We start from the raw sequence: 27,027 nt of genomic DNA, 5'->3' as shown, positions 1-27,027 counted from the left end.
AGTAGCTGTGTCCATATTTTTTACAGTCTCTGCTTCCAACCCATTCAATTTTACTTGTAATTCATATAACTGTCACTAGAGTGCAGCAGATCGATGAGTGTGCGGGACTCACAGCACTATTGCTGAAAAAAATAAGTTGCCTTAATACTATTGGTAATACTGGCAGGTCTAGTTTCCTCATACGGCATACATTAAATTTATGACAGGCGTTAGCACAGCGGCGATAATGCCGCTCGACTGAAATTATCCGTGAATAATAAGTAGTAGCCTCGTCCTAAGCCTGATTAAGGGTTTTTTTTAGGTAAGAGTTTATAGTTGAGACCCATATATAAAACACACACAGCATATAAAGTAAATAAATAAAATAACAGTAAAAAGCTATGAAAAAAAAAACATTTCAGCATTTGTAAATGCGAGAGCAAAAAGGTGCGTTTTAAGTCTTGATTTAAAAACAGAGATGAAAGGTGCGGGCTTGATGTTGAGTGCTATGATATTCCACAGACTTGTAGCACAGACTGCAAACGCATGGTCGCCCTTAAGCCGCTACCGAGGAACAGCCACAATTCTGGTTGGACATCAGTTGCCTGGGCAATAACCTCAATAAATATAAATCACAGAACAGTTGTTTTAAAATTGAATGTAGTCTAACTGAGATTGAGCACTCAAACGCCCATCACCTTCCCTGGTTTTCGAATCGTCAGTGTTTCCCCTAAGCGTTTGTGTTCACCTCCATAGCAACCTTCAGCGGCTGGGTTTAATGCCTTGACATTCCTGAGAAGTCAAACTCGGAGACAACTTGGAGACAGCTTTGAATAAAACTTTCTAGACCAACCTCAGAAAAGATCAATTTTTCTTTAGGCACAAAAGGCATGACGTTTGTCGAAAATGTTGGGGAAGATTCTTACCACAGGTGAGAATAACGCGTACACTCAAATTAGCTCAAAGATAAACATGCTTGTTTTAAAGCCTGTAATCAACTGCTTTCTTTCTCGTTTCTTTCTTTCTCGAATGTTTTTCTATTAAAACGTTGTTTCTTTTTATTTATATAGAACCGCCAGATATAACAAACGACAATTTTGTAAGTATTTTTCGCTTAAATGCATTAATTTTGTATTCTAAGCATAACTTGTGAATCAGGTATTGTTTTACTCTGCTGAGCGGTACAAGTCCTGAAACTGATCAAATCGATTTCCCTCTGTTCAGGAAGAGAAGCTGGCCACAGACGATCTATTGGTGCACTATTTCAATGACTTTTTGAGTCTTCCTGTGAGTGGATTAGCATCAGAGCATCACATTTCATTTTGGCTCGTTTTACCTCGCCTAGTTTAAGTGTATGTGCTACACGTACAAGTGCTACAACTATAATTTTGTGGTTTACACAAATAAGTGAGTAAAGAAATTAAAATGTTCTTGGAAGGATGTGCATTGGGATGAAGAAGAATGACCTTAATGTCTTTTGCCCATCAGAAGTTACCTAGTGCAGAACCTTTGGGATTCTTAATTTAATTAATCAAACATTTCTTAATTTAATTGAATTATTTGGTTAAGAAACTGACAATGACCTGCTCACATGAATTTTCAGAAAAGTAGAAACACTCTTTTTTCTGCCAATAGGTGTTTCACGAGGCTGTAACATACAACAAGGAAAGTGGAATCTTTGAGGTGGTGACTGAAGCAGCCGAGTCTTTGACCCAGCAGATCAGATCGGCACTATTGGAATATAGATCAAAACTACTTAATGATCAAGCAGAACCCTCGTACACCCCTATGATCGACAACAGTTACACAGTTCTGGTAAGTTCATCCAAGTCGTGACATCTGTACTAAATTATTTAGATAGGTGCTGTGAGATGCTTCTTGAACCCCAAAATAGATACAGCTACATTGTGTGGTTAAACATTGACATATATGATCCAATAAAAACCTTGCTTTCCATAGTAAAAGGTGCGCTAGACGTTTTCCATCTCAGGTTTTTCCACATACACTAAATGCCCTTTTAAGTTTCCTTACCTGTAGAAGATGTCATGGTTAGATATTTTTCTACAGCATGTTTGGCCATGGACAGTGCAGTCTGTAAGGTTTTTTACAGTGACACAATTTTCGTTGTTTTGGCTCTGTACTCCAGCACATTGAATTTGAAATGAAACGATGAACATGACTTTAAAATGTGCAGATGGACAGCTGTAATATAGATGTACTGTATTTAGATCCATATTGGGTGAACCATCCCTTTTTATATGGAGTCCCCCCATTTTGGAGGACACAAATTATGTGGACGTTTGGCTGCTCAGCTGTTACGTCATATGAAAACTAACAAAATATCTTAAGTTGATTCTCGGTGTGGAATTTGCATTTGAAACCTATTGCTGTTGTCTCTCAACATGAGGACCAAAGAAGTGTAAATTCCAATAAAGCAGGCCATCATGGGGTGGAATAATCAGAATAAGTTGATCAGAGACGTACCTAAATATTGACTGTGTCGAAATCAACTGTTTGGTATATTGTTATGAAGCTAAAATGCACTGGTGAGCTCAGCACTAGCAAACAACCTGGCAGACCACAGAAGACCACTGTAGCGGATGACCGAAGAATCCTGTTGACGGTGACAAAAAAACCCACTTTCCATCGATTGAACAGAACGGGAACACTCTCGAGGATGTAGGCTTAGATGTGTCAAAGACTAAAATAAAGATAAGACTGCACCAGCATAACTACAAGATGCTAACCACTGGTGAGGCTGAAGAACAGAATAGCCAGGTTAGCATATGCTAAAAAGTACATAGTTCTGGAAGAAATTCTTAAAGACAGTGAGATGATTATTAACCTGTAGAAAATTGATGGCGAGAGAAAAGTGAGGAGAAAAAAAGGATCTGTTCATGATCCAAAACACCCCCCCCCCCCCCTCATCTTTGAAACATGGTGGAGATAGTGTTATGGCTTGGGCATGTATTGCTGCTACTGGAACTGGCTCACTTGTCATTACTGATGATGTGACTGCTGCAGCAGGATGAATTCTGAAGTGCACAGAAACATCTGCACAGATCCAACCCAATGCCTCAGATCTCATTGGACGGCACTTCGCCTTGAAGCAGGACAAGTGCTGAGGTCAGTGCCTTGGTCAAAAGCAATGGCAGGAGTATACCTAACCTGACATGCAAGTCTTTGACACTGACCAAGCAACCAAAGAGTTTGAATGTGCGTTTCACTTGCTGAAGGCAAGACTGAAGGCAAAAATCCCCCAAAACAAAGAACTAAACATAACTCAGTACAGGACTGGGAAAGTATCACCAGGGAAGACACTCAGCATCTGGTGATGACTATAGGTCATAAAATTCAGGCAGTCATTGAATGCAAAGGATTTGCAACTAAGTACTAAATATGGCAGTGTTATTTTACATTTATAATGTAAAAGATAATGTTAATTTGTCCAGTTACTTTTGGGCCCCTAAATTGGGGGAACTATATATAACGCGGGCTGCATTCCTACATGGATCATCCAATATGGATGTAAATACCTTTAAATTAAGGCTAACAGTCTGCTCTTTAACCTCATATTCATTGTTTGATTTAAAATCAGTGTGCTGGAGTACAGGGGCAAAACATGTAAAATTGTGTCATTGACCAAATACTTACAGACTGCACTGTGGTAATCCTCAGAATTCTGGGCCTGGTAAATCAGGCTCTGAGTTGCGAATGCTGCTCTGTTTTCTATGTGAATTTATGTTTTAGTCTGAATATACACATGTGGTAGGAAACAGAAGTGTCAACACAACACAATGCAAGCTTATGTTGGTCCTTCCTTTTGTCACCTCCTGTGCCTTTGCTTTTCAGGCACTTTTTAAACACACTCTTGTACATGAATAGGGAAATGGGTTCCTTTCAAAGTTTGTAATTACAGCCTCACCACTAGGCAGTTCTGTAAATGCAGAAGTGGTGTCATGCTACAGTTAGGTACATGCTCATTGTTGTTAGGAGCACAATGCTGACACCTGAGGAGTATAGCTGGTCGCACTTTTGACCTGCTTACCCATATTTTTTCCACAAATCATCAAAATCATCTGTTGCAAATGTGCAATTGGGATGGAAGGTATGCCATTGCGCCAAGTTACGACTTGGTGGGGCAGCATGCCCCATACCTATACATGTGTGTATTCCCTAATGACATTGGCTCCTTAGATACTGAGATAACAAGGTTCCTATGGTTTTTGGGATATCCTGAAGCCACTTGTCTTGGTCACACATCCCACCATGGCACCAGAATCCTCAAAGCTTTTTAGTTACTTGGTACTAATGTCACACAAGTGATTATAAATTCACAGAGTGATGCTGATCACTGCTTAGACCTATCTTCCCCCCTGGTGGTATTTAGAATAATGTGATTGTGGTTTATATGGTTTTTAATGGCTAACTGTACAATACTTATTTCAGCAGTTACATTGGCTAGGTGCTAAAAAATACAGCACCTTGACATATTTTGTATGATAATTAGCCTAGAAAGAAATCAGCACAGCCTAATCATTGTGAAACTTGTCTGCCCTAGTGTTTGGACAGAGAACAAGGGATTCAATGGATCGAGAGAGAGAGGCTGCCTTTATTTCTGCAGAGTGATTGCTACTTTGAGTACAGGTAGTGGCCCAGAGCTCTTGTGACAGGTGTGATAGTTTGCTACTGAATCATGCTGCTCTGTAGGAATACTGGGAATGATTTTGTGGATTATGCTGACAATAAAACACATAAAGCATTTTCACAAAATAACATTTTAGGGGCAAGCATTTGACTTTGTTTCAAAACCAGCCTAAATGTTCCAAAGAAAACATGCACTGACACTTGTAGACACTTCAATTGCATTGCATTGTTTCATTGGTAAACATATCTAAATACCTTTATTGAACATGCCCTGACTGGAAAAAAGTAGAATCTCACGACAGAGCATTAACCTGGTCAGGCTTATAGTACCGTACATATGTGAGACAAGTGAAGCTATTTTTAAATAAGTAGGAAATATATTGGAACCCTACACCAATTACAGTTTTGTGTTCTGTATATTTTATTTATCTTTGTAATTTCCTGTAATATTTGTGCAGAATCCAATGCCCTTTATTTCTTAAATATGTTTGGGTGGTGTGAGTTAGCAGCGATGCCAGTAGTGTGAGAGTTAATGGTTTTGCTTGCTCATGGTTGTTTTTGTTTGGCATTGCCCCCACAGGCTAGCAAAGCTGTTGTCTCAGGTGGACAGCAGTTGCCTAGGACGGAGGTTGCAGGTAGACTCCGCCTACCGCCCCTGGGCTGTGACATCAGAGCCTCGGCCAGCCCCTCTCCCAGTGCAAGATGAGTCTGAGACTCTCCCTAGAATACAGGTGAACTGCCTTTCTCAATCTTAAATGATTGGCACCATGGTCAGTACAGTGGTGTTACTGGTTTGTCCTTGTACTGGTCTAATTAACCAAGGGTTGTCCAACGGCCTTTTCAGGCAAAGACAATACACATTTCTGAAAATGTTGACATGGCTAGCAATTTGTAGACATTTGCGAAAAAACCTTTCCTCCATGTAGAACGTTACTGTTTCAATAACGATAAAGGAAAAAATAAAAATAAATAAAATAGCTGTGAATTACATTTATCATTATTACCACAAATCCCTCCACTCTGCATGCCTTGATCTGTTTTCTGTGACATACAATATGCAAACAGCACATTTACTGAGGTCTTCATGTCGCAAAAACTGTGTGTTTTCACTGTAACATCTCGTTTCTGCTGCCCCTTCGGCTCTATCACACAGACACAGAGCAGGGATTGGTTAACATTGACCAGTCAAAACCAGACTTCTCTCAGCACCAAATCCATAATGACACCTGTGCGCTCATTGAGTGTGGGCAGTCAAGACACCCTCAGCCCTAGAACTTCAGACACCATCAGTGACTTCAGCTCTCCACAGCCAGCCTCAGAAGACAGTGTTGGTAAGTGCCACCACTTACGAAAATATCAGAAAATATTTCTGTATAAATGATAATATTTCCTTGTTCTGTATTCGGTTTAACTACCCTCTGTGACTGTGGGCCAGCCTGTCTCTGAGCAGGGTCTTGAACATAGCCACAAGAACAATATCTCCTTCACAGCTTACCAGATTTTGATCTGCAACCCCTTGCCTCCTTGTTTCCAGAATGCAACAGGAAGCAGGAGTCCCAGAGCCTTCATGAGGCTATGGAAGTCTACCTTACAGAGACCAGGTCTGCAGGACCGCAGCACAGTATATCAGCACCCCAGACCCTCACTGCGAGTGCTTTAGAAGACTTCGCTCGCTCCGTGGTGGAGCAGGTGCTGCAGAATGCTATATCAGAGATGAAAGCGGGCTCACCGTGCGCTCAGGATGAGGCCAGATCAAAGAGCCGTGCCCGGGGACAGGGTATGGTGGCTCAGCAGGCACAGCTGGCAGGGTCGCACGCAGAAGCCCTCATCCATGGGCCACCAGCTACTGACCGTGCTCAGAAGGCAGAGGAGAGCGAGGGTTTAGAGCTGTTAGATGAGACGGAGGAGATTGATGTTGACGTGGGCCAAAGTGGTATCCGTGAGGCCCAAAAGGGCCTCCAAGATTTCAAGAGCTTTTTACAGGGGACGCCTGGCGAGAAGCTGTTCCATCTGTGGATGGATATTGAGCGTCTGCAGTCTCTTCAGAACAAAAACAGCAAACACCGGTACATACTTTACTGAAAAAACAACAATGTATTCAATGGGCTGCATTCAAAACCATATAGATTGTAGATAATTACTTTTTGTTATTGCAGGTGTTTAGCAAATTTCCACTCATTCTTCTAACGTAGGAGTTCACCTTCTAAATAGGAAGAAAGATTCACAATTTATGTGCCTTTCACCTTTAGCTGTACCAAAGAAAAAGATCATATTGAGCTTCATTTCAAAGTGCAAGCTTCTTACAGATTTTATATTGCAGAAAAGGTTTTGATTTAATTTGCTGATTTAGATCTAGGGACATTACATGCTCAACTTCACATACTCAGAATGCCGCAGAGCAGTTATTGGGCTTAGTTCATTTGTGTTCTACAAGATTAGTGGGAATCAGTCTGCAATTGAAGGGTATGTTTTAAACTTCATGTACAATGGTCATCAGTGATTGGAATCTCCCATCCTTGTACTGGAATATTGTTTGTGCAATTTTTGTGGGAATATATGTTTTCTAATTTCTGCCGTCTCACTGACCAAGGTTCTTGATTCGGATGAGGACCCAGTACATCCTGAGCAGTGGACGGTGTGCACTCAGTGCAGAAGTTCTATCCAGGCTGGGTCTCGCCAGCGTCCCCTGCTGGACAGAAGATAAACTGCATCTCGCCCAGATCCGCATCACAGAGGTGCTGCTCCTGTACTGGTGAGAGGAACAGGCTGCTGTTACTGCACTGACCGACAGGACATACAATGCAGGGAATTATCAAGTATCTACTGTGGAAAAAATTAAGACAAAGAGAAAGGATTGCGTGGATACCACATGCAGCCAAGTCCTACAAGATTAGACATCCTTCTCTTTAGCTGCATTGCCATTTAACAAGGAAGACAGATCTGTCACTATAAAAAAATAGATTCCTTTGATATATACAGCATTGAGGCAGTGCCCAGTTTGTTTATATATCCAGTTTTGTATTGAATGGATGATGATGATGATGATGATGATTCAGCACTCAAGCTCACTTAAATGCTGTTGCAAGGTGGCCCCGGTTCCACACAGGCCCGAATGAAGAGGCCGTTATTGCCAGTCTGCGGCTGTGGCGAGATCGGCATCTGCGGCCTCCCTCCGGCATCCACCCAAACCCCCGTACTGTCACCCTGCTGCCCCTCCGCCCAGCCTCCTGCGGCCCCCGGCTCGCCCCCTCCACCAGCCTGCAGGTACTCAGCAGCAGCAGCGCACACACGTTCACACACATGCACACACGTACACACACACATGCACAAGCACGTGCACACACATGCACACACACGCCCATGTGTGCGCACACAAGCCTTGTGCACATACACTGCTCCTCCGGCAGCCTCTGTTGGTGTGTTTCAAATTATTTTAGCCTGTGAAATGCAGTAAAAGTTGCTAAGTTTTTTAAAATAACAAACTTATCTGAGCATTTATTTTTTCCAAAAATTATTCATAATCAATTACAAATCATTATGCCTTTTATCCTTTGTTTCACATGAAATGTTGTAAGTTTTGGCAGTAATGAATGGCAGCAGTAGTGGTGTACAAAAAGGACGAAGAAATGTAACTTCTCATGAACACGTGAGCTTATGAAAGAAGCATATATCTGTCAGTAGTGAGTTACGGTCGTTCTGTTTCTCTGTCGGCCAGATGCTGGAGCCTGTGCCAGCATCCGTAAGGCACGCTGGCTCTAAGCAAGCCTCACTCAGGCCCCACACACACGCAGCACCCAGCAGCTGCCTGAAGCCACTCTGGGAGAGTCCGTATCCTGTTTCCACCGGAGCTGTTCCCACAACGCACTGGGCTCCCATGAACAGGGCCCAGTCAGCCAACAAAAAGTCCCGTCTCAAAGACAGCCCGCTCTCCCTTTGTATCGATAGGAGGACTCCACCCCTCACCAAACAGTTGATGGTAAGTTAATGTTTTTGTATAGGCCTCATATTCCTGGATCTTAGGAAATCAATCAAATAAAATGTATTATAACCATACATTACATTACTTCCATTTAGCAGAGACTGTTTTCCAGTGTGTACTTGTGTGTGTGGGTCTTAGTCTGATGGCAGCTGTAGTCCATTTCTTGGTGGCAGGAGGATGGAGCGAATGCTACAGGCCCTGCACACAGAGATGAGGTCAGGCCTCTGTTTCACCCATTTCTGCGAGTGCTCTGGAAACCAGGTACCATCATACCCTGTAACACCCAAACCAGGTACCATCATACCCTGTAACACACAAACCAGGTACCATCATACCCTGTAACACACAAACCAGGTACCATCATACCCTAACACAATCCAGGTACCATCATACCCTGTAACACCCAAACCAGGTACCACCATGCCCTGTAACACACAAACCAGGTACCATCATGCCCTGTAACACACAAACCAGGTACCATCATACCCTGTAACACACAAACCAGGTACCATCATACCCTGTAACACACAAACCAGGTACCATCATACCCTGTAACACACAAACCAGGTACCATCATACCCTGTAACACACAAACCAGGTACCATCATACCCTGTAACACACAAACCAGGTACCATCATACCCTGTAACACACAAACCAGGTACCATCGTACCCAGTCACACACAACATGCAAACCCTGTAACATGCAAACGACAGTGCTGTTCCATTGTTTCAGTTATGAGCAGCTGAACTGTATGTACACTAGTATAAATGTGCTTAACTGGAAACTCTGTAACACAAACAGGGTAATCTGTCAGCAAAAACAAGTTCATCATTAATGTGCTGACCAAGGGGAAAAATTAATAGTTAGCAGCATATTCTATCTAACTGATGGTAAAAAATAAAAAATAAAGCCACTAAAAGCCCACTACACCTCAGACCCTCTCCACAGAAGTATCTCTCCCTCTTCCCTCCACAGCTGTGGGCAAACAGCATCCATTTCTGGACTGACCTGCAGGACTACCACCAGACGTTCTACCAGGATGGGCTGGATCCTTACAGACTGCAGCAGCAGGCCCAGGTGAGCCAGGTGGAACAGGGCCTTTCGAACATATACTATGAGCCTGAGTAAGTTGGCACTGATGAGATGTCAGTCCACCCAACTTCTGGGAATGTGCTTCTTTAGTAGACCCGTGGCCTGTTACTATCTCTGGTGCATCAAGATTTCATGTAGGCAGGGACTTAATTGGAGGGGTCTGGTCAGTCCAGGAACCTATAACTAAATGCTGGCTAAAACCAGCTAGAAGCAGTGCAGGTTTTTCAGCAGAAACAAGCTGCAGAAACCGTGCCTTTCCTCTCCACATGCTTTGGGGAAGCCGGGGCTGAGACTAGGTGGAGCGTGGCGGTTTGGTGACGGGTAGGGGACTAGCTGGGCCTGTGAAGGGTGTCACACATGGATAGTCCTGGGGAACCAGGCTGGAGGCGTTTGGGGGATAGCTGTCAGGGGCACATGTGTGCACTGGGCACAGAACCAGGCATCTGGCAGCCAGAGAGAGACAACTTGCGTCTATAAATGCAAAATGTAGCTGATCACCAAAAACTCAGTAACACGTCTTCAATCCAGTCCATAGAGAGAAGGTGAGTGAGAGGAAGTATGAGAGACAGTCATTAAATCTCAGTATCATGTTTAATTCTCCATTTGCATTGGAAACGGACTTGGCACAGCAAGAATGCATAAGAGGGACCCCTCTTGACCAGTCATGTCTTGTGCCATGGGGTCTTCATGTACCCCTCCACGGTCTAAGCCTGGGGCTTTCAAAAGCAGCCAAATGAGAACACTCCACAGAATTTACAGAGGTTGAAACATATGCAAAACTGTCAGCACTTATATAAAGTACTTGACCTTGTTTACCTAATCTGCATTGTGTGTACATACATTAAAATGTCATAAAAGTGGGTTTTTTTGTGGGTTAGCCGTAATCCATACAGTTGTCATTTTGTGGGTTCTGATGAAGGGCTAAGGAAGAAATTGAGAAGAGTGTGTGCAGATGAATGTGTATGATTCTGTGTTGCACATGCTCCTTCTGATCTGGACCAGAAGCAACTAAAAAAATGCCAACAAAATATCACCAAGTCTGAAGGTCCACGTCTCTCGATCCTTAGAGGACTGTGCGTAATAACGATGAAGGACTGCATTTATATAGCACCTTTTATCTCATGACCAAAAAGACAAGGAGTGTGGTGTAATGCCGAATCAACAATGTGATTTTATTTATTTCTTTTTTCACTATTCTGTAAAGCACCTTGAATTGCATTCAATTGTATGAATATGTGCTATACAAATAAACTTGACTTGAACATAGCACTCAGTCCACATGGTTGTGTGCATTTTGACCCTTCTCAGCTCCTGTACTCTGTGTACCTGAGTCCCGGTGCGAGGATGACTGTCGGAGTGGATGAAGAGAGCAGGCGGCAGGTCCAAGCCTGCCTGACTCCGCCCTTCGAGGAACTGTTTGACCCGGCGGAGGAGCACGTTCTGACTCTGCTGTTTGAGCCCTGGACCATGATGACCGACAGGGACAGGGTTGCCTATGAGAAGGTGTGCAGGACGTGCCCCCTTACACACTCCATCCACAGCACACCTCCACCAGATAATGTGGACTTCCGTGTTTGCACTTTGTGCTGAATTTGTGTTTGGACATGTGCAAATGCTCTTAGCAAAGGCTAATTTAAGATATTCCGATACACAATCTAAGGAAGGAATGAGTGGCACATTCTTGTTCTCAGTGTAGTTACGCACACGGTGGATCAAATGGATGGGGAATCCAAAACTGAGGGAGAGAAAAAAAAAACATTTTTGAAAAAATAATTGTTGCACTTCTGTTTCACGTAGAAGGTACAGTGGCGCTGAGATGGCTGGTGTGTTGTGTGTCCACAGGTGGATTTGTGGGAGGAGACTCGCCGCATAGAGACGGCGCACTACAGGAAGCTGCAGGTCATGCACAGGAAGTTACTGTGCCGAATCAACCAGGTAATTGCAGAGAGCCTCCCTGTGTTCTACAGTGCATAACTGCATACTGTCTAGATTAAGTATGGAAGTCAATGGATGACTTATCTTGGACTGTTCAAATTCATGTTAGTGAGAGCATGGAAACTCCCTGGATGTGTTCTTGTATGCTTGGAAGGACAGAAATAATGGCAACTATCGAAGCATACATTATCCACTCTACATCATTTGCAGGACCATACTACAAGCCCTTGCAACAGTGTGTATGTAATATGTTTTACAGATATTGTATAAATAATAACATAGTTTTCAAAGAATTATTTGTGCACAAATGCAAAGTATGCAAGTAACTGGTGACTGGTGATATCTAGTGGTATCAAAAAGATCCAGCTCAACGATTTTAGGATTTCTACCCTCATCTTGTCTACAGTTGCCTCCTGTATATAGTCCCAGATGTTCTCCCAAAATCCCACCTTCTTACAGGAATTCCATACTTTGAGAAACCTGGCACTGCACTGCATAGCTGCCTTGCCTTACTGTCCTTTGTCTGTTCAGTGTGTACCGGAGCGCAGTCCCCCTCCTCCGTCACCAGAGGTCCCCAGTGAGCCCGACTTGTGGGCAGAGGTTCCGGAACAGTTCCGTCGCTACCGCCTGGGCTCTGTGCTGCGCCACCGCTTGGAGCTGCAGCAGTTCCACTCCTTCTTGGAGGAAAATTTTGCCAGGTGACCATCACCTGTTTCACCTGTCAATACATACTCAACAGCTACTGATAACATTATAAATGTGTGTTTATGTGTGTGCTTGCCTGCATGTGTACATGTGGGTGTGTACGTGTGTGTGTGTGCATGTTTGTGTATCTGTATATGTGCTCACTTGTTCCTGTGTGTGTGTATATGTGTATATGTGTGTGTGTGTACATGTGCGTGTTTGTGTGCATGTGCATGTGCCTGTGTGTATATTTGTGTTTGTATTTATGTGTATGTATGTGTGCATGGTCATGTGTGCATGTATGTGTGTGTGTGTGTGTATTTGCTGTACAGCATGGACCTGATGTGCTGGCTGGACATTGAGCAGTATAAGAGGCTCCCTCAGAAGGACAGGGCTCAGAGGGAGGAGAGGTCCAAGGACATCCGGAGCAGATACATCAGCAGGAAGTACTTCTTTGGGCCCAACAGTCCGGCGAGCAGGGAGCAGCAGGAAGAGGTACCGAGAGCCTTTGTGCCTGGCGCTGACAGCTCTGACACGCTCGCGCTCGGGATAGACGCTCTGAATTAAGGGATCGGATTTAAAAGGTTCAGCTGCGACGCTGGAGAAATAGCAGGGAGTCCATTAGGCGGCTGGGAGGGAGTTGCCCCGTGCATCGGGGGATCTGGAGAGACTGACGGCTTTACGGCCTTGGCTCTCAGTCAGAGTTTCAGGGCAGAGCTGCGCTTTGATCTGGCACCACTCCCCAGCCACCAGGCTGTTTCTCATTGCCAGCAGAGGGTGAAATCACTGGAAGATCCAGCTCCTCGACCGTGCGGAGCTTTTCTAGGGACTGAGACTATGCTCCTATCCTGAGCGCGCTCGCAGCCTGGTACACGCTATCCCAGACTTGAAGCGTATTTACATCGCATCACACGTAATTATCTCCGCATGTCTCTGGAGGGTTGTTCGTCATTGAAAGTTGGTAGTTTGTCAGACTTCCTGAAAGGTTCTGCTACTTGCTTAAGACTCAGGGAAATTAATATCCGCTGGAGCTTCAGAGTGTGTTCAATGGAGGAATTATTAGTGCTTGTAGAGCATAACTCACTACACAAGTAAAGGCTGCAGTATGATTTCATTTTAAGCATGCACAAGTCTTGGCAATACTCTGCGGAGTAATATCCAGGCTAAAATCATGTAGACAGGAAGTGTAAATGGAGAGGGTGTAATGGGGCCTAAGAGGGTCTCTGTGTAATGTGTGTTTGGGCAGCGGTGACTGTTTCCTGCGCGTGTGACTGCAGGTGATTCGCCAGGGGGGCGGCTGGGGGCGGATCCTCCACGGTCGGCTCCTGGGCCCGATGCTGGCGGAGGTGCAGGACCACGCCAGGCGCCGCATCGAGAAGAAGTGGCTGCCCCTCTTCCTGGCCACGCCCGAGTTTGCAGAAAGGCAGAAAGTAAAGGTGGGTCTGCTGCTCGAGGGGCTGGGGAAACTGGGACCTCCGACACGACTCACCGCATGTGCAACGGCCTGGGATAGCATGGGCACCAATGCACAAGGTCTGGTGGCCATTGTCCTGAAAGCACATGGGGGGCAACTCCCAAAAAGTAGAAGGAGAAATGGGCAGTGTCCTAAAAGAATGACTTGAGGTGAACATTGTCCCAAAGGTATAAGGTGAGGTGGGCAGTGTCCTAAAGAAATGACTTGAGGTGAGCATTGTCCCAAAAGTATAAGGTGAGGTGGGTATTGTCCTGAAAATATATGATAAGATGGGAAATGTCCCAAAATATAAGACAAAGTAGAAGTTCTGAGTCAGCACAAGGTAAGGTGAGCAGTTGGGGCACTGTGGTGAGGCCACAATGAGCCAATCAGAGTGATGGAAACTGTATGACAAGCACATAAGATGTGGACAGGTAACGTTAACAAGCGCTAATTATGTTCCTGCCCACAAATTGCCGGACACTGTTAACAGGTCTCCAGTGTGAGATCAATTTCTGTCATTTTTATCCATTACATTTCTTTAATTGTACCATCAGTACCTAATGTGTTTCTAATTATAGTATCACGTTGACTAGCAAATACCCAGACCATCAGGTAATGGGACACTAGTGTAGTTTAGTGTTTCACCTGTGGCTCTGTGGAAATGCAGAGATAAGTGAGAGAGGTGACTGTAAGAGCGGGAATATCGGACTGAAGGACTCCTGTGATGTTGAGTATGAGTGTTCAGGTCTGGGTTCAGATTTTGTTTTGTGCCTTTTGATTTCTTGCTGACGTTTTCAGATATTGAGTGCCAGTGAATTCTCTGTACCAACTTTCTCAGTACTGCTATGTTCATTCCCATCGTGTTTGGTATGTTTTGGTTGTGTTTAGTGTTACCGTATTCCGCATTGCTGTTTTTGCTTGGGCTGTGGTGTTCAATTTTGATTTTTCTTTTAGTTTAGTATTCAGTGCTATAATGTTCTGTTGTGATTTAATTCTTAATTTGCCTCATGTGGGATAAATAAGGCTATATTGAATTAACCTGAATTGTGATTTATACTGTTTGTGTGGCAGTGATCTAGGTTGTTTTGTTCCTTTGACGACAGTGTTCAGTACTGTAGTGTTCTGGGGTGTATAGTGTCTTGTGACTGGAGTGTTCAATGCTGTAGTGTTCTGGGCTGTGTAGTGTCTCGGTGACTGCAGTGTTCAGTGCTGTAGTGTCCTGGGCTGTATAGTGCCTTGATGTGGTCAGTGTTCAGTGCTTTAATGTTCTGGGCTGTATAGTGTCTCGGTGACTGCAGTGTTCAGTTCTTTAGAGTTCTGGGCTGTATAGTGCCTTGGTGACTACAGTATTCAGTGCTGTAGTGTTCTGCAGTATTGAGCGCCACTGTGTTTCCACTGCTGTGTTTAGTCCCAGGTAGATGACGTGGTCGAGGACCAGCTCTTCCTCCGCCACCGGAAGAAGAGAGAGGTGTGGAAGGTTAGTATAGAAGTACCTGGGACAGGTATGGCTTATTAAAATGTTTCCTTTTCCAAGCACACATGTACACACACACACACACACACGCACGCACGCACGCACGCACACACACACACACACACGCACATGCACACACGCGCACGCACATGCACATGCACATGTACACACACACACACACACATAAACCCTTGTCTTTACCGGCAGCACGTAGACGGTACCTGGATGGCTTCGTCCAAGGAGGTCCTGGCCTTCCGCAGGGCCCTGTTAAACCCGGTTACTTGTCACCAGTTCCAGCACTTTGTATCCCTGAAGGGGGACTTCCTGGAGAATGGTGTGCTCTTCTGGCTGGAGGTACAGAGGTACAAGGTAAGCTGTCTCAGACACCGCAGATCCACTGTTTAAACAAGCGGAAATCCGCATTAGCTGCGACCGCACACGCGCATGCATCCATGTGTGCATGCATCCACGCACACACCCTCACAAAAACACGTGACCTTTCCACAAAATCTTGTGCAAATCTGTGAATCCATTCGGGGGTTATGCGCCTTTTTGTGATAGGCCACACCCATCGCCATGCCCCCTTTTGGTCAATCGGCTCAGCTGTACCTTCCGGTTATGACCAACGTCCATGTCAAATTTCAGCATCCTGGGGCGAAAACTGTGGCCGATACGGGGTGGGACACTTTTGTGGACCGACCGACCAACTGACAGACAGAGCTATAGAGCTGCGGTCGCAGCTAAAAATACTGTAAGAACAGAATGTCCTTCTATGGAGCATCTCTACCACTGGTGCTCATACACAGCTTTAACACCAAGATAGCAGTCTAACCTGTGCTATTTCCCTTGTAGTACAAGGCATTGAAGCTTTCAGGATGACTAATTCAGCTATTCTCTCACATCAGTGCCACCCACACCTGTGCAGAGAGCACTGCCACTGCCACTGTTCTCCTCTGATAGATTTACACACAAATCTATTATTTCACACACTGCAGAGCACACAGCGTACTACAGGAGAGCTGGCACCCATCACAGGAGAAGAGTGCCTTACATAGACTACTGTATAATGTGGACTCAGACTTGTGCAGTTTCAGCTATTGGGCTCAGCCAGCACTTGAAGTGAGAGCCCTTACTGACTGAACCTCTCATGTGCCTGTTATAGCCTTGCTTTCTTGGGAAGGGTCGTAGAGGAGCTGGTCAGGAGGATCTCTTCATCTCTTCATCACCCTTCCCTTCCCGTCCCCAGAACCTGTTCCACTCGCACTGCGACGAGGCCACCATCCAGCACAAGGTCACCCTCATCGTCAACGCCTTCATCAACTCGTCCATCCCCCCCGCCCTGCAGATCCTCATCCCCCCTGAGCAGGCCCGGGACATTCTGGAGAGGAGGAGGGACCTGGGACCCTACATCTTCAGAGAGGCGCAGGTCTTCAAGGAGCTCTGCTCTTACATACAGAAATATACTTTCACTTAGCAGAAATACTTATTGGAGCTTTCTAGAATTTATACCAACCTTGGTCCAGGAGATTTGCAAGGTTTGCTTGATTCCACTGTTAGACAGACACTTTATTAAAATGAAAGCAGTTGATCATGCACCTCACCAGGGGTCTTGGATCTAAAGTGTTTGCAGATTTTAAGGTGAAAACAATCAGCAGACCCTGTGGCACTCCAGGACTGGCCATCCATGATTTGGCCTGTATTATACTTGAATATTATCTTTTTGAAGTTTGTGTTAGAACTGGACTTACAAAAGTGTGTAAACATCCTGTTTAACACTTCAACTTTGATGATGCTCCAAATGACACAGAAATTCTAAACACTAGGCACACGCATTAAGTGTAAGGACACTGAATTAAGCCCATGTTCATAATTGCTGCATTAAATGAATAATGAATCTCAGAGCTGAAATCTGCTCGACTACAGTGCTGGAAGTCAAAAACGGAACTAAAAATCTTGACAAAATTTGCATCACTCCCTGTGCCTTCTCTTTTCTCAATTTCTTTTGTGTGTATACGTGTGTGTGCGCGTGCATGTGTGCGCGTGTGTGTGTCTGCGTGTGTGTCTGTGTGCGTGTGCATGTGTGCGCGTGTGTGTGTTTGCGCGTGAATGTGCACATGCAGATGTCCGTGTTCACACAGCTGTTTAAGCTGTGGCCGCAGTTCCTGTCCTTCAGGAGCAGTGTGGAGGAGAGGCACATCCTGCCCATGCTGGAGGTCAGGAAAGAGAAACAGAAGGAGAAACTCCAGCGCCGGAGGAGAGAGGAGGAAAGGAGAGCGCAGGTCATCCATGCCTCATTCTGGCATACCTTACTGTCTGAACCAATGTCCCTTATGTATACCTTTACTGATCTCTCTGATATATACATGACTTTACTGATCTCTCTGATATTTACATTTCTTTATTGATCTCTGTGGTGTATCCCTGACTTTACTGATCTCTCTGATATATACATGACTTTACTGATCTCTCTGATATATACATTACTTTACTGATCTCTCTGATATATACATGACTTTACTGATCTCTCTGATATATACATTCCTTTGCTGAACTGTCTGATGTATAGATTGCTTTACTGATCTCTTATATTGTCACCAAAAACCTTGTATCTACAACAAAAAAAGAAACAAACAAAAAAACAGCAACCAAAAATATATATTAAAACTAGTCATCTGAAGTTTTGAACCAACATTATTAATGTAACACTGATAGAACATAAAGATGGAGGAGGACTTTCAATGTGCACTGAAGTACAAAACAGCAAAAAATGCATATACAAGTTTTATATTGACATTGACTATGTCCATGTCTGTACTGACCTCTGACTCCCACTTGTGGTCACTGGACGCTGAGGTGCTTGTGCTTTGCGGGCTGATGGGCAGGAGGAAGCGGAGAAGCAGAAGAGCAGTCTGGCAGTGGGGCTGTTTGAGGATGGGGGCAGTGTGTTTGGAGGGAGTCAGGAGGAAGGAGTGACGGCCAGAGAGAACGGGGGACCAGCGTACCCTACTCCACAGGCAAGCAGCTCCAGTCACACACACTATGATGAAAATCAAACTTACCATGAAGGGCCACCAGTTCGTAGGTTTATTCTACTGCAGAATTTAAAAAGGCAGAATTCTGAATGACCTGGAAGCGTAATTACAGGTCACAACCTCAGGAAACCTAGAGGCATCCGTGTCACTGGGCTGTAACTGACACTCGTGCGTATCCTCAGGTGTCCTGGTCTTACTCCAAGTACATAAGTGCCCTGGAACAGGAGCAGGCCCTGCTGCAGAGTCACGCTCAGCTGGAGCGGGGTGTTGGCTCTCTCTCCCTGTCCTCCGGAACAGGTAAACACACGTGTTCATACAGACACACATGCACACATACACTTGCACAAGCACATACAAGGATATACACACAGTCAAAATAGGCAGAATACACAAACAAATGTAATATACCATTGACTTCCAAAGTGGTATTCAAGCCCAGGCTTGACACAGTGCAGGGTAGACTGTAGGTAGGTCAGTGATGAGCGTAAATGGACTGAAGGGACTGTTCCTGTCATTATATATTCTTCATAAATTCTGGGCACCCACAGTATCAGAATTAAACCACATTGATGATTACTCCCATTACATGTGAACAAGGTTTCTCTTCAGTGATGTAGGCAGCACATTTTAAGGTAATAGCAGATATGCCTGGTAGGGTCATGTTGGTTCATGTTGAGTCTGTCATTAATTACAGAAGGTCTCTTGTCATCCTTAGGAATGATGGATTGTTAAGCCCTCTCTGTCAGCCAAACACAGTACAATTTGTACACTTTCAGGGCTTCCAAGCCTCAGATTAGTAGACTCATTAAAAAGTAATTTGAAAACTATCTGGCTCTCAGGCAAAGGCTCCAAGCTCGTAATATGGACAGGAAGAAGCGCTTCTCTTTTCCACCATCAGTCTAATGAGGTGCATCTCAGTGTGGTGTGGTCATGTGGTTGGGTGTGAAGTTCTCTCTCTCGTCTGTTAATCAAGCCTAGTCTTTTTCTCACCAAACCTCCATCTTCCTTGCTACACGGCCAGCCAGTGGGCAGGAATTGTTCACTGGGTGTAAATGCAGCGAGTAGCAAACATTAGAGGTAACTTGACACAGCAGTGTAAATAAGACAGGGCGTAAATGCCTTTTTAATGGGGAGAGGGGGGATGAGATTTCCTGAAGGACACACATGGAGGTCATCCCCCCTCTCCAGCAGAGCTACTCAGACTCACGTGGCGTATGTGAGCTTTTACTACTGCGGGACTGTGTATGCCTGTGTGTGTGTGTAAATACATATACACACGTTACGTGTGTGAGAGTAAATTAATTTGTGCAAGTACGTGTGTTTTCAGCGTGTACCTGTGTGAGAGAGTGTGTGTGTGTGTGTGCATACATTTGTGTGCATGCCTGAATGCAAATGTGAGCCTGCACTTAAAAAAAAAATAAATAAAAAAAAATAATTTTCTGGTTTGTCAGACCTTTACCATATAGATAATGACAACAATATGTTATGCATAGGGCAGCAGGCTACAAATGTTAAATGTATTGCGGTATTTCACTGTAAATAATACAATTATTTACATTTCATCTGTTTACAGTTTCGTACCTTCGCTCTTTTACAGATTTTCTTGTAAAATTCAGACATTTTTTACAGTGTGTGCTCTCTGAACCCTGACCCCTGACCCCATCCCAGACTCCTCCAGGCACAGCATCAAGTCGGAGGGCAGCAGACGCAGCCGCAGCCAGCCATCCATCCTGTCCACACGGCCCCAGAACATTCCACACTGATGTCACCCTTCACAGACTGCAATGCCGGGTGTCGGCTCCAGGGGTCGCTCTTCCTGTGTTTTATGTAGACAGATGCAGCAGCCCGTGGGGGAAAGCCTGTAAGGATTTTGCTGCTGGGGAGTGGATATGTGCACTACCACACACAGTGGAGTCTTTATGACAGTCACACTGTAACACACTGCAAGACACTGGAGGTTCCTTTGTGTTTTGTGGTTATACAACACTCTACCTGTTTCTTCAGCAATGGGATAAACATTAACTTCTTTTTCCCTATTTTGTCTTTTTCCCATTCAGTTTTGGAAATGCCCAATGGTAATTGTTGGTAAATGAAAATCGGATAGTTTTTTCTTATCGGGAAATTGGGAAAATTCTGGGAAAACTTTTATTTTAAAAAATTATCAGGAAATTCCATTCTTCCAGCTTGTAGGCCCGTCCTATTGCTGTAACATCCTGACAAGATTGGCAGGACACCGCCAACTGAACCTTTCTGTGCTGGGTGAAGATAATCAGCCATCCCTGAGCCTGTGGGACTGTGCTGGTCACAATGTGCAGAGGCACAGGTAGGCTTGAGTCTCAGGGTGGGGAGCAGGATTTGATCTTTCAGGTCCTCTGGTGGACATTATGCCCAGCAGCCCCGGGAGGCACAGTTATGAGTGCCATTTATAGCTCAGTCTGGTGAGCGTCCGCAGAAATCATGGATCTTATTGGTCAGACGAGTCCTGTTGTCTTGGCCTCCATGGAAACAGGTGTCGTGGAGACAGTTGCGGGTCTCTGGAATGCAGCAATTAAGTTCACGTAGAAAGAACCAACTGTCTGAGCACTGCCTTGTAGTGCAGAGAGGCCCCATTAGTCACCAATGTATACAACTAAATATAAAATAAAACTGGAAACATTTAGCCCCCATTATATTACCTGTTTTTATTCATCACTTTGAGTGTCCACTTATTGACTTACTGGGAGAAGATTGCAAAATTAATTGTAAGAGATACTTTTATTTCTAACATAAAACAATCTGAAATCTGTCAATTTGTGGACCTTCAATTCATAGTGATAATCCAGCACTCCAGTTACTGAATCAAAAATATAGTACTCGCTTGTAGTTATTCAATGCAGTTTTGCGCTGTTGTTTTGGCTGTTGAGTATTTAAATTTGTTTGAAATATGCACAATAAACAAATGGTTTCTTTTTTGTCATATGTGGATGCCTGTTGATTCAAAATGGTGGTGCTGTACAGTTGAAATAAAGCTAAACAAACTATGACGTGTGCACCTGAGCATACATAACTTATAACGAGCGTATCTGAGCATACATAACAACGTGTAACTGAACAAATATAACATAAATGTTATAATGCATATCTGAGTATGCATAACTCTAATGTGTATAACGGCATACATTAATTATAACATTTATCTGAGCATATATAGCTCTTATAATGTGTATCTGTGCATATAACCCTTAAAACGTGTATAACTGACCATACATAAAATATAATGTGTATCTGAACATAAATAACTCCTACAATGTGCATTCATAAATTATAACATGCATCTCAGTATAAATAACCTGCTTGTTTATTTGAGCAAATATAACTCTTATAACATGTATCTGTGCATACATAACTCTTATACGTGTGTATCTGAGCATACATAAATCTTATAATGTGTGTATCTGAGCATACATAACTCTTATTACGTGTGTATATATGAGCATACATAACTCTTATAACGTGTGTATATATGAGCATACAGACCTTTTTATCTTCCTCTCCTCCCAGAGGCCAGCACAATGCTGGGACCTGCACGGTGAGCTCTGAACCCAGTTCAGTACTGCCACTGTGTGGCATCCACTTGCCATTGTCTAAAACCTTCCCACTGCTTCATCAATCCACAGTGACTTGTACAGTACATCTACTGAGCAATGAAAGATGTTTTTGAGCATTCTCTGTTTAGTGAAGATAGTAACCCTGGCAATACATAGTTGGAATAGTCAGTGGAAAATTTTATTTGAATTTCAGTCAGAAGTGCGGTAGACCACATATTTCACATTAACAGAGCGGTCGCGCACAGCCAGTATTGACTGGGAGTCTTCTGAATTTCATTTAATCATATATGACCACAAACTGTACAAAATTCCCCTTGAAGCTATAAAAATAACATGTGCATCCCAGAAAGGAATGAAACAGCCAAAAACACGACACTGTTCCTCAACTTTCGAGAACAGGATTCTGTGAGGCCAAATGCTTTCGAAACCCGATTTCTGAAACAACCTCATGCGATTTCAAGGTAACATTTTAAAATAATGATTCAAGCAATCACATTACATTAATATTTTAATAGAATTAAATATTTAAGTATTAATACATCTGATTACCATTTATATATAAATTAAAAGCATTAGGCGGCTTTACAAAAGTATGTTGGCTTTACAATGCAGACTGATTTTAAACAAATTTAACAAAAAGGTAATCTCAATAATATAACCCTTTCACCTAAAAGCAGACTTGGCAGAGATGAATGTAGAAAAATAACAGTATAAACTCACACTGAAGCCATCAAATGGAAGCAAAAACCCCTTGTGGCTTCAAGATAACAGACCATCAATAAACATGGAAAACAAGTACATGTATATTTTGGTTGAGGCTCGGATCTGGACTAAGCAGCTCTTTGTCTTTCAGAGTGTACTGATATTGCACATAAGCTGGCGTGTGAAAAACGATGTGCTAATATTCTTATTCAGAAGCACGTGCTGTAAACAGTGAACGCAAAGAATACTGAATTAGGAGAACATTTTACAGTTATCAAAAGCACGATTTCATCTCCAGGCACCTCAAAATGACGACCATTAGGCCTCAGGCTGGTTTTGCTCCTATGTATCCTTTAGTGTTTACAAAAACTAACAAACAAACAAACAAAAATAAATGTGATTAAGTGGACTGTATGAACTTTATCAAAATATTAACTTTCCATGTGAATGGACGCCTTGCAAACATACAAGTTTTTATAAATAACATTCATATATTTTTGAATAAATCCATCCCTTCTTTAATCCAGTTAGTGTGTTCTGAGTGTCATCACTGTGTGAACTCTCTAATCCCATCCCTCATTTCCAGTAAGAATCAGAGTACAAACTGGAGCGCTGATGACGCTGTGCTGTGTGGGAGCGAGCCGCGGGCGCACACCCCCCCACACACACTTACGTACGCGGGCGAGAGCGACCGCGCGGGCACAGCGGGGTGGGGGGCGCGGGTCAGTGGAAGCCGATCCTCAGGGCCTTGTTCTTCACCGTGGTGAACTTGCTGACGAAGACGCGGGCGAAGGCCGGCTCCACCAGGTAGCGGTAGGTCTTGGTGACGGTCGCCGGGGGCTCGGCGGGCGTGACGGGCGGCTGCTGCTGCTGCTGCTGCAGGGCGGCGCTGGAGGGGGACAGGTGCTGCGACGTCCGCGTCACGTAGTCCATCAGGCGGCGGTACTGCTGCTCCGACAGCCGCTCCCGAGCGCCGTCGCCCTGTAAGGGGGGGGGGGTCAGCTCTGAGGCCACTAGCCCTGCTACTGTGATGGAGTCTGTACAGCTAGACTGGCACTCCAGGTGTGCCACAGCAGGTACATGCTGCACAAAAACCTGTACAATATGAAGCCACTTCCACCATATACTGACTAATGCTATATAAAACAAAAATCAATGGACTCTAATTGACTTGTGCATTGACTCTACTGATAGAATAATATGCAGTATGCAATGCTGGGATGACTGTCATTCATCACTAGCCTATTCCTCTTGGACTTGAATCAATTTTTTGCACTCTTAGTGTGATGAAATTGTATCTTCATACGCATTGTGATCATAGAATTTCATCATACAATCACACACAATTGAATTGTATTTGTCCACTGGATGTGTCCATGACCGATGTGCCATGTGACTGGATGCGTGTGTCATGTGGCTGGATGCGTGTGTCGTGACTGGATGCGTGTGTCATGTGATTCAAGGTGTCTATATAGGTATGTCTTGTTATTTGTTCTGACCTGATGAAGATTAGGAAAAAGGAAAATCAAATGTTTCCATGTGCAAATGACTGAATACTTCACAATGTGCTTTTCGAGACTGCTGGGCCTCACCTCCGTGTCGCTGGTGACCCTGTGCTGGCGGAGGCTGAGGGTGAGCAGGCCGTCCTGGCCGGGCTCCTGCTGGCACTCCACCTCGGTGATGGGGAAGGCCTGCTGCTGCGTGTCCTCGCTCAGGCTCACCACGAACAGCACCTCCCCCGTCAGCAGCAGGCAGCCCGCGTGCTCCTGCCCCGAGCCGCTCACGATGGTCACGTCCAGCGCCATGTGCACCTCCGGCCGGCCCAGCGACTGGAGCATCTTCCTGCAGGACGCACATCGCAGATTTAGGTGCTACTACACACTGCAGAGACTCAGCTGCTACTACACACACACTGCAGATTCAGCTGCTACATACACACACACGCACACACACACCACAGAGATTCAGCTGCTGCACACACACACAACGCAGATTTAGCTGCTATTATACACAGCGCAGAGATTCAGCAGCTACACACACTGCAGAGATTCAGCTGCTACTATACACACACACATACACACACACACACACACACGCACCAGCTGCTGCAAACATACATAGATACAGTTCATGTTCACACAAACGTAGATTCACATACTGTGTTCTCACACACACTCACACACACACACACACGCTCATGCATGATTGGTCACTGTGCTGTAAGTGCTCAAACGCCATCGACCACCATGTATAAACCAAACAGTGCTCACACTCCCACTTGCCCACGGCCAACACAGCGCACTCCTGCATGACTTTTTCATATTTCTGCTTGGTGCACGTGCGCATGACACATCTGAAACACAGCACTGCGGAGGTAATTAAGAGGCCGATGTCAAGTGGGGCATTAGTGAGCGGCCCTGGTGTGCTCTGTTCAGTGTTGAGGCCTGACCCAGACTTAACGCTACCTGCCCCACGGAGAGCCCACCCCCACACTGGGCCTGCGTCTGTCTTTCCTCACAGCGCTACCCCTGCACTACACTTCGCCCAAACTCACTTTAACAGCACCCTCTCCATCTTTAAGAGCACCCCCTCCCTTTTTAACAGCACCCTCTCCCCTCACGTTCCTCCTCCTCCAGTCTCCATCAGGGAGGGAGGGGGGTTAGGACCCAGTGGTAACCTCGCTCAGGGGCTGCACATTCTGGAAATACCACAGCATACCCCCCCCCACCCCTCTGCCAACATCACCTCCGCACTCCTAATGAAAACCTCCCTGCACAGAGTCAGTGTAAAACCATGAGAATGCCAGCTTACTGGAAGCTCTCACAGCACACTTATAAAACCCCTTTTTGCAAGCAGCACTAAAGGAAGGGACTGGCTACAACATGCAGATAAAAGCATACAGGCCTCGGGGCTGCGGGGGCAGAGCAGGGCGGGGCGGGGCAGGGTGGGGCGGCTCTTACCAGACGTATTTGACGTGACTGTTGGGCGCCTGGGCAGACTTCTCTTCGGCAGGGAGGTAGAGCTGTTTGGGCAGCTGCCAGAGGCCAGCCCCGTGCAGGATGCCTTCCATGAGAAAGAAAAAGAGCCGTTACTCAACGCACGCACTGGAGAATCACTCACACAGAGTTACACTCGAACGAGTCACTCACACAGAGTTACACTCTAAGGAGTCACTCACACAGAGTTACACTCTAAGGATTCACTCACACAGAGTTACACTCTAAGGATTCACTCACACAGAGTTACACTCTAAGGAGTCACTCACACAGAGTTACACTCTAAGGAGTCACTCACACAGAGTTACACTCTAAGGATTCACTCACACAGAGTTACACTCTAAGGAGTCACTCACACAGAGTTACACTCTAAGGAGTCACTCACACAGAGTTACACTCTAAGGATTCACTCACACAGAGTTACACTCTAAGGAGTCACTCACACAGAGTTACACTCTAAGGAGTCACTCACACAGAGTTACACTCTAAGGAGTCACTCACACAGAGTTACACTCTAAGGATTCACTCACACAGAGTTACACTCTAAGGATTCACTCACACAGAGTTACACTCTAAGGAGTCACTCACACAGAGTTACACTCTAAGGAGTCACTCACACAGAGTTACACTCTAAGGATTCACTCACACAGAGTTACACTCTAAGGAGTCACTCACACAGAGTTACACTCCAAGGAGTCACTCACACAGAGTTACACTCTAAGGATTCACTCACACAGAGTTACACTCTAAGGATTCACTCACACAGAGTTACACTCTAAGGATTCACTCACACAGAGTTACACTCTAAGGATTCACTCACACAGGTTACACTCTAAGGAGTCACTCACACAGAGTTACACTCTAAGGAGTCACTCACACAGAGTTACACTCTAAGGATTCACTCACACAGAGTTACACTCTAAGGAGTCACTCACACAGAGTTAGATGCTCAGGACCGCCATCTGTTATATGAGAGTTATATGATTCACTTCAACAGATCCCAAATCAGAACACATTGTGATCATCAGACCCTCTTCCCACTTGTTCCAGATGGAGTAACAGCAATATGCCACAGAGGGACAATATCTGCATGCATTTCACATCACATCTTCCCAGCTATGCAACCAGTTGTGATGATGTAATGCATTCAGAACAGTTCATAAAGCACAGGCAAATGATGCCATCACCCTGGAACAAACAGGGTGGGGTGGACGTGTGTGCTTTTGTGGGTGAGTGCGTGCGTGTGTGTGTGAGTGTGTGCGTGCGTGCGTGTGTGTGTGTGTGTGTGTGTGAGTATGAGCGTGCATGTGTGTGTGCTTTTGTGGGTGAGTGCGTGCGTGTGTGTGTGCTTTTGTGGGTGAGTGCATGTGTGCGTGTGTGTGAGTGTGTGCGTGCGTGTGTGAGTGTGTGTGTGCGTGTGTGAGTGTGTGCGTGCATGTGAGTGTGTGCGTGTGTGGGAGG

At 44.9% G+C, this 27,027-nt stretch overlaps 2 protein-coding genes across 4 annotated transcripts in view; one reads left to right on the top strand and one right to left on the bottom strand.

The window, feature by feature from the left end:
* Window positions 1-501: 501 nt before the first annotated feature.
* On the top strand, window positions 502-21,237 carry LOC135257735 (regulator of G-protein signaling 22). Its single transcript, XM_064340804.1, has 25 exons — window positions 502-910; window positions 1,050-1,078; window positions 1,204-1,266; window positions 1,615-1,794; window positions 4,541-4,626; window positions 5,207-5,357; window positions 5,780-5,957; window positions 6,161-6,692; window positions 7,217-7,378; window positions 7,713-7,890; window positions 8,342-8,602; window positions 8,744-8,866; window positions 9,584-9,685; window positions 11,009-11,203; window positions 11,543-11,635; window positions 12,167-12,333; window positions 12,652-12,814; window positions 13,597-13,755; window positions 15,184-15,252; window positions 15,457-15,618; window positions 16,496-16,675; window positions 17,370-17,528; window positions 18,132-18,263; window positions 18,464-18,578; window positions 19,950-21,237. The coding sequence occupies exons 1-25, from the start codon at window positions 886-888 to the stop codon at window positions 20,042-20,044; spliced, it is 3,759 nt and encodes a 1,252-aa protein (XP_064196874.1). The 5' UTR covers window positions 502-885; the 3' UTR covers window positions 20,045-21,237.
* A 787-nt stretch (window positions 21,238-22,024) lies between these two features.
* Window positions 22,025-27,027, bottom strand: part of LOC135257716 (intermembrane lipid transfer protein VPS13B-like) — a 302,540-nt gene continuing 297,537 nt past the window's right edge. For all 3 annotated transcript variants that reach the window (XM_064340776.1, XM_064340785.1, XM_064340767.1), the window contains 3 exons: window positions 25,531-25,633; window positions 24,163-24,412; window positions 22,025-23,551 (listed from right to left, as the gene is read on the bottom strand). In XM_064340776.1, coding sequence (XP_064196846.1) covers window positions 23,294-23,551; window positions 24,163-24,412; window positions 25,531-25,633 — 611 coding nt within the window. In that variant the 3' untranslated portion in view covers window positions 22,025-23,293. The remainder of the gene's footprint in view (window positions 23,552-24,162; window positions 24,413-25,530; window positions 25,634-27,027) is intronic.

Source organism: Anguilla rostrata, chromosome 1 (assembly GCF_018555375.3).
Source record: "Anguilla rostrata isolate EN2019 chromosome 1, ASM1855537v3, whole genome shotgun sequence".
In the NCBI taxonomy this organism is placed as follows: Eukaryota; Metazoa; Chordata; class Actinopteri; order Anguilliformes; family Anguillidae; genus Anguilla; species Anguilla rostrata.
This window is presented reverse-complemented; position numbering and strand designations above follow the sequence as displayed.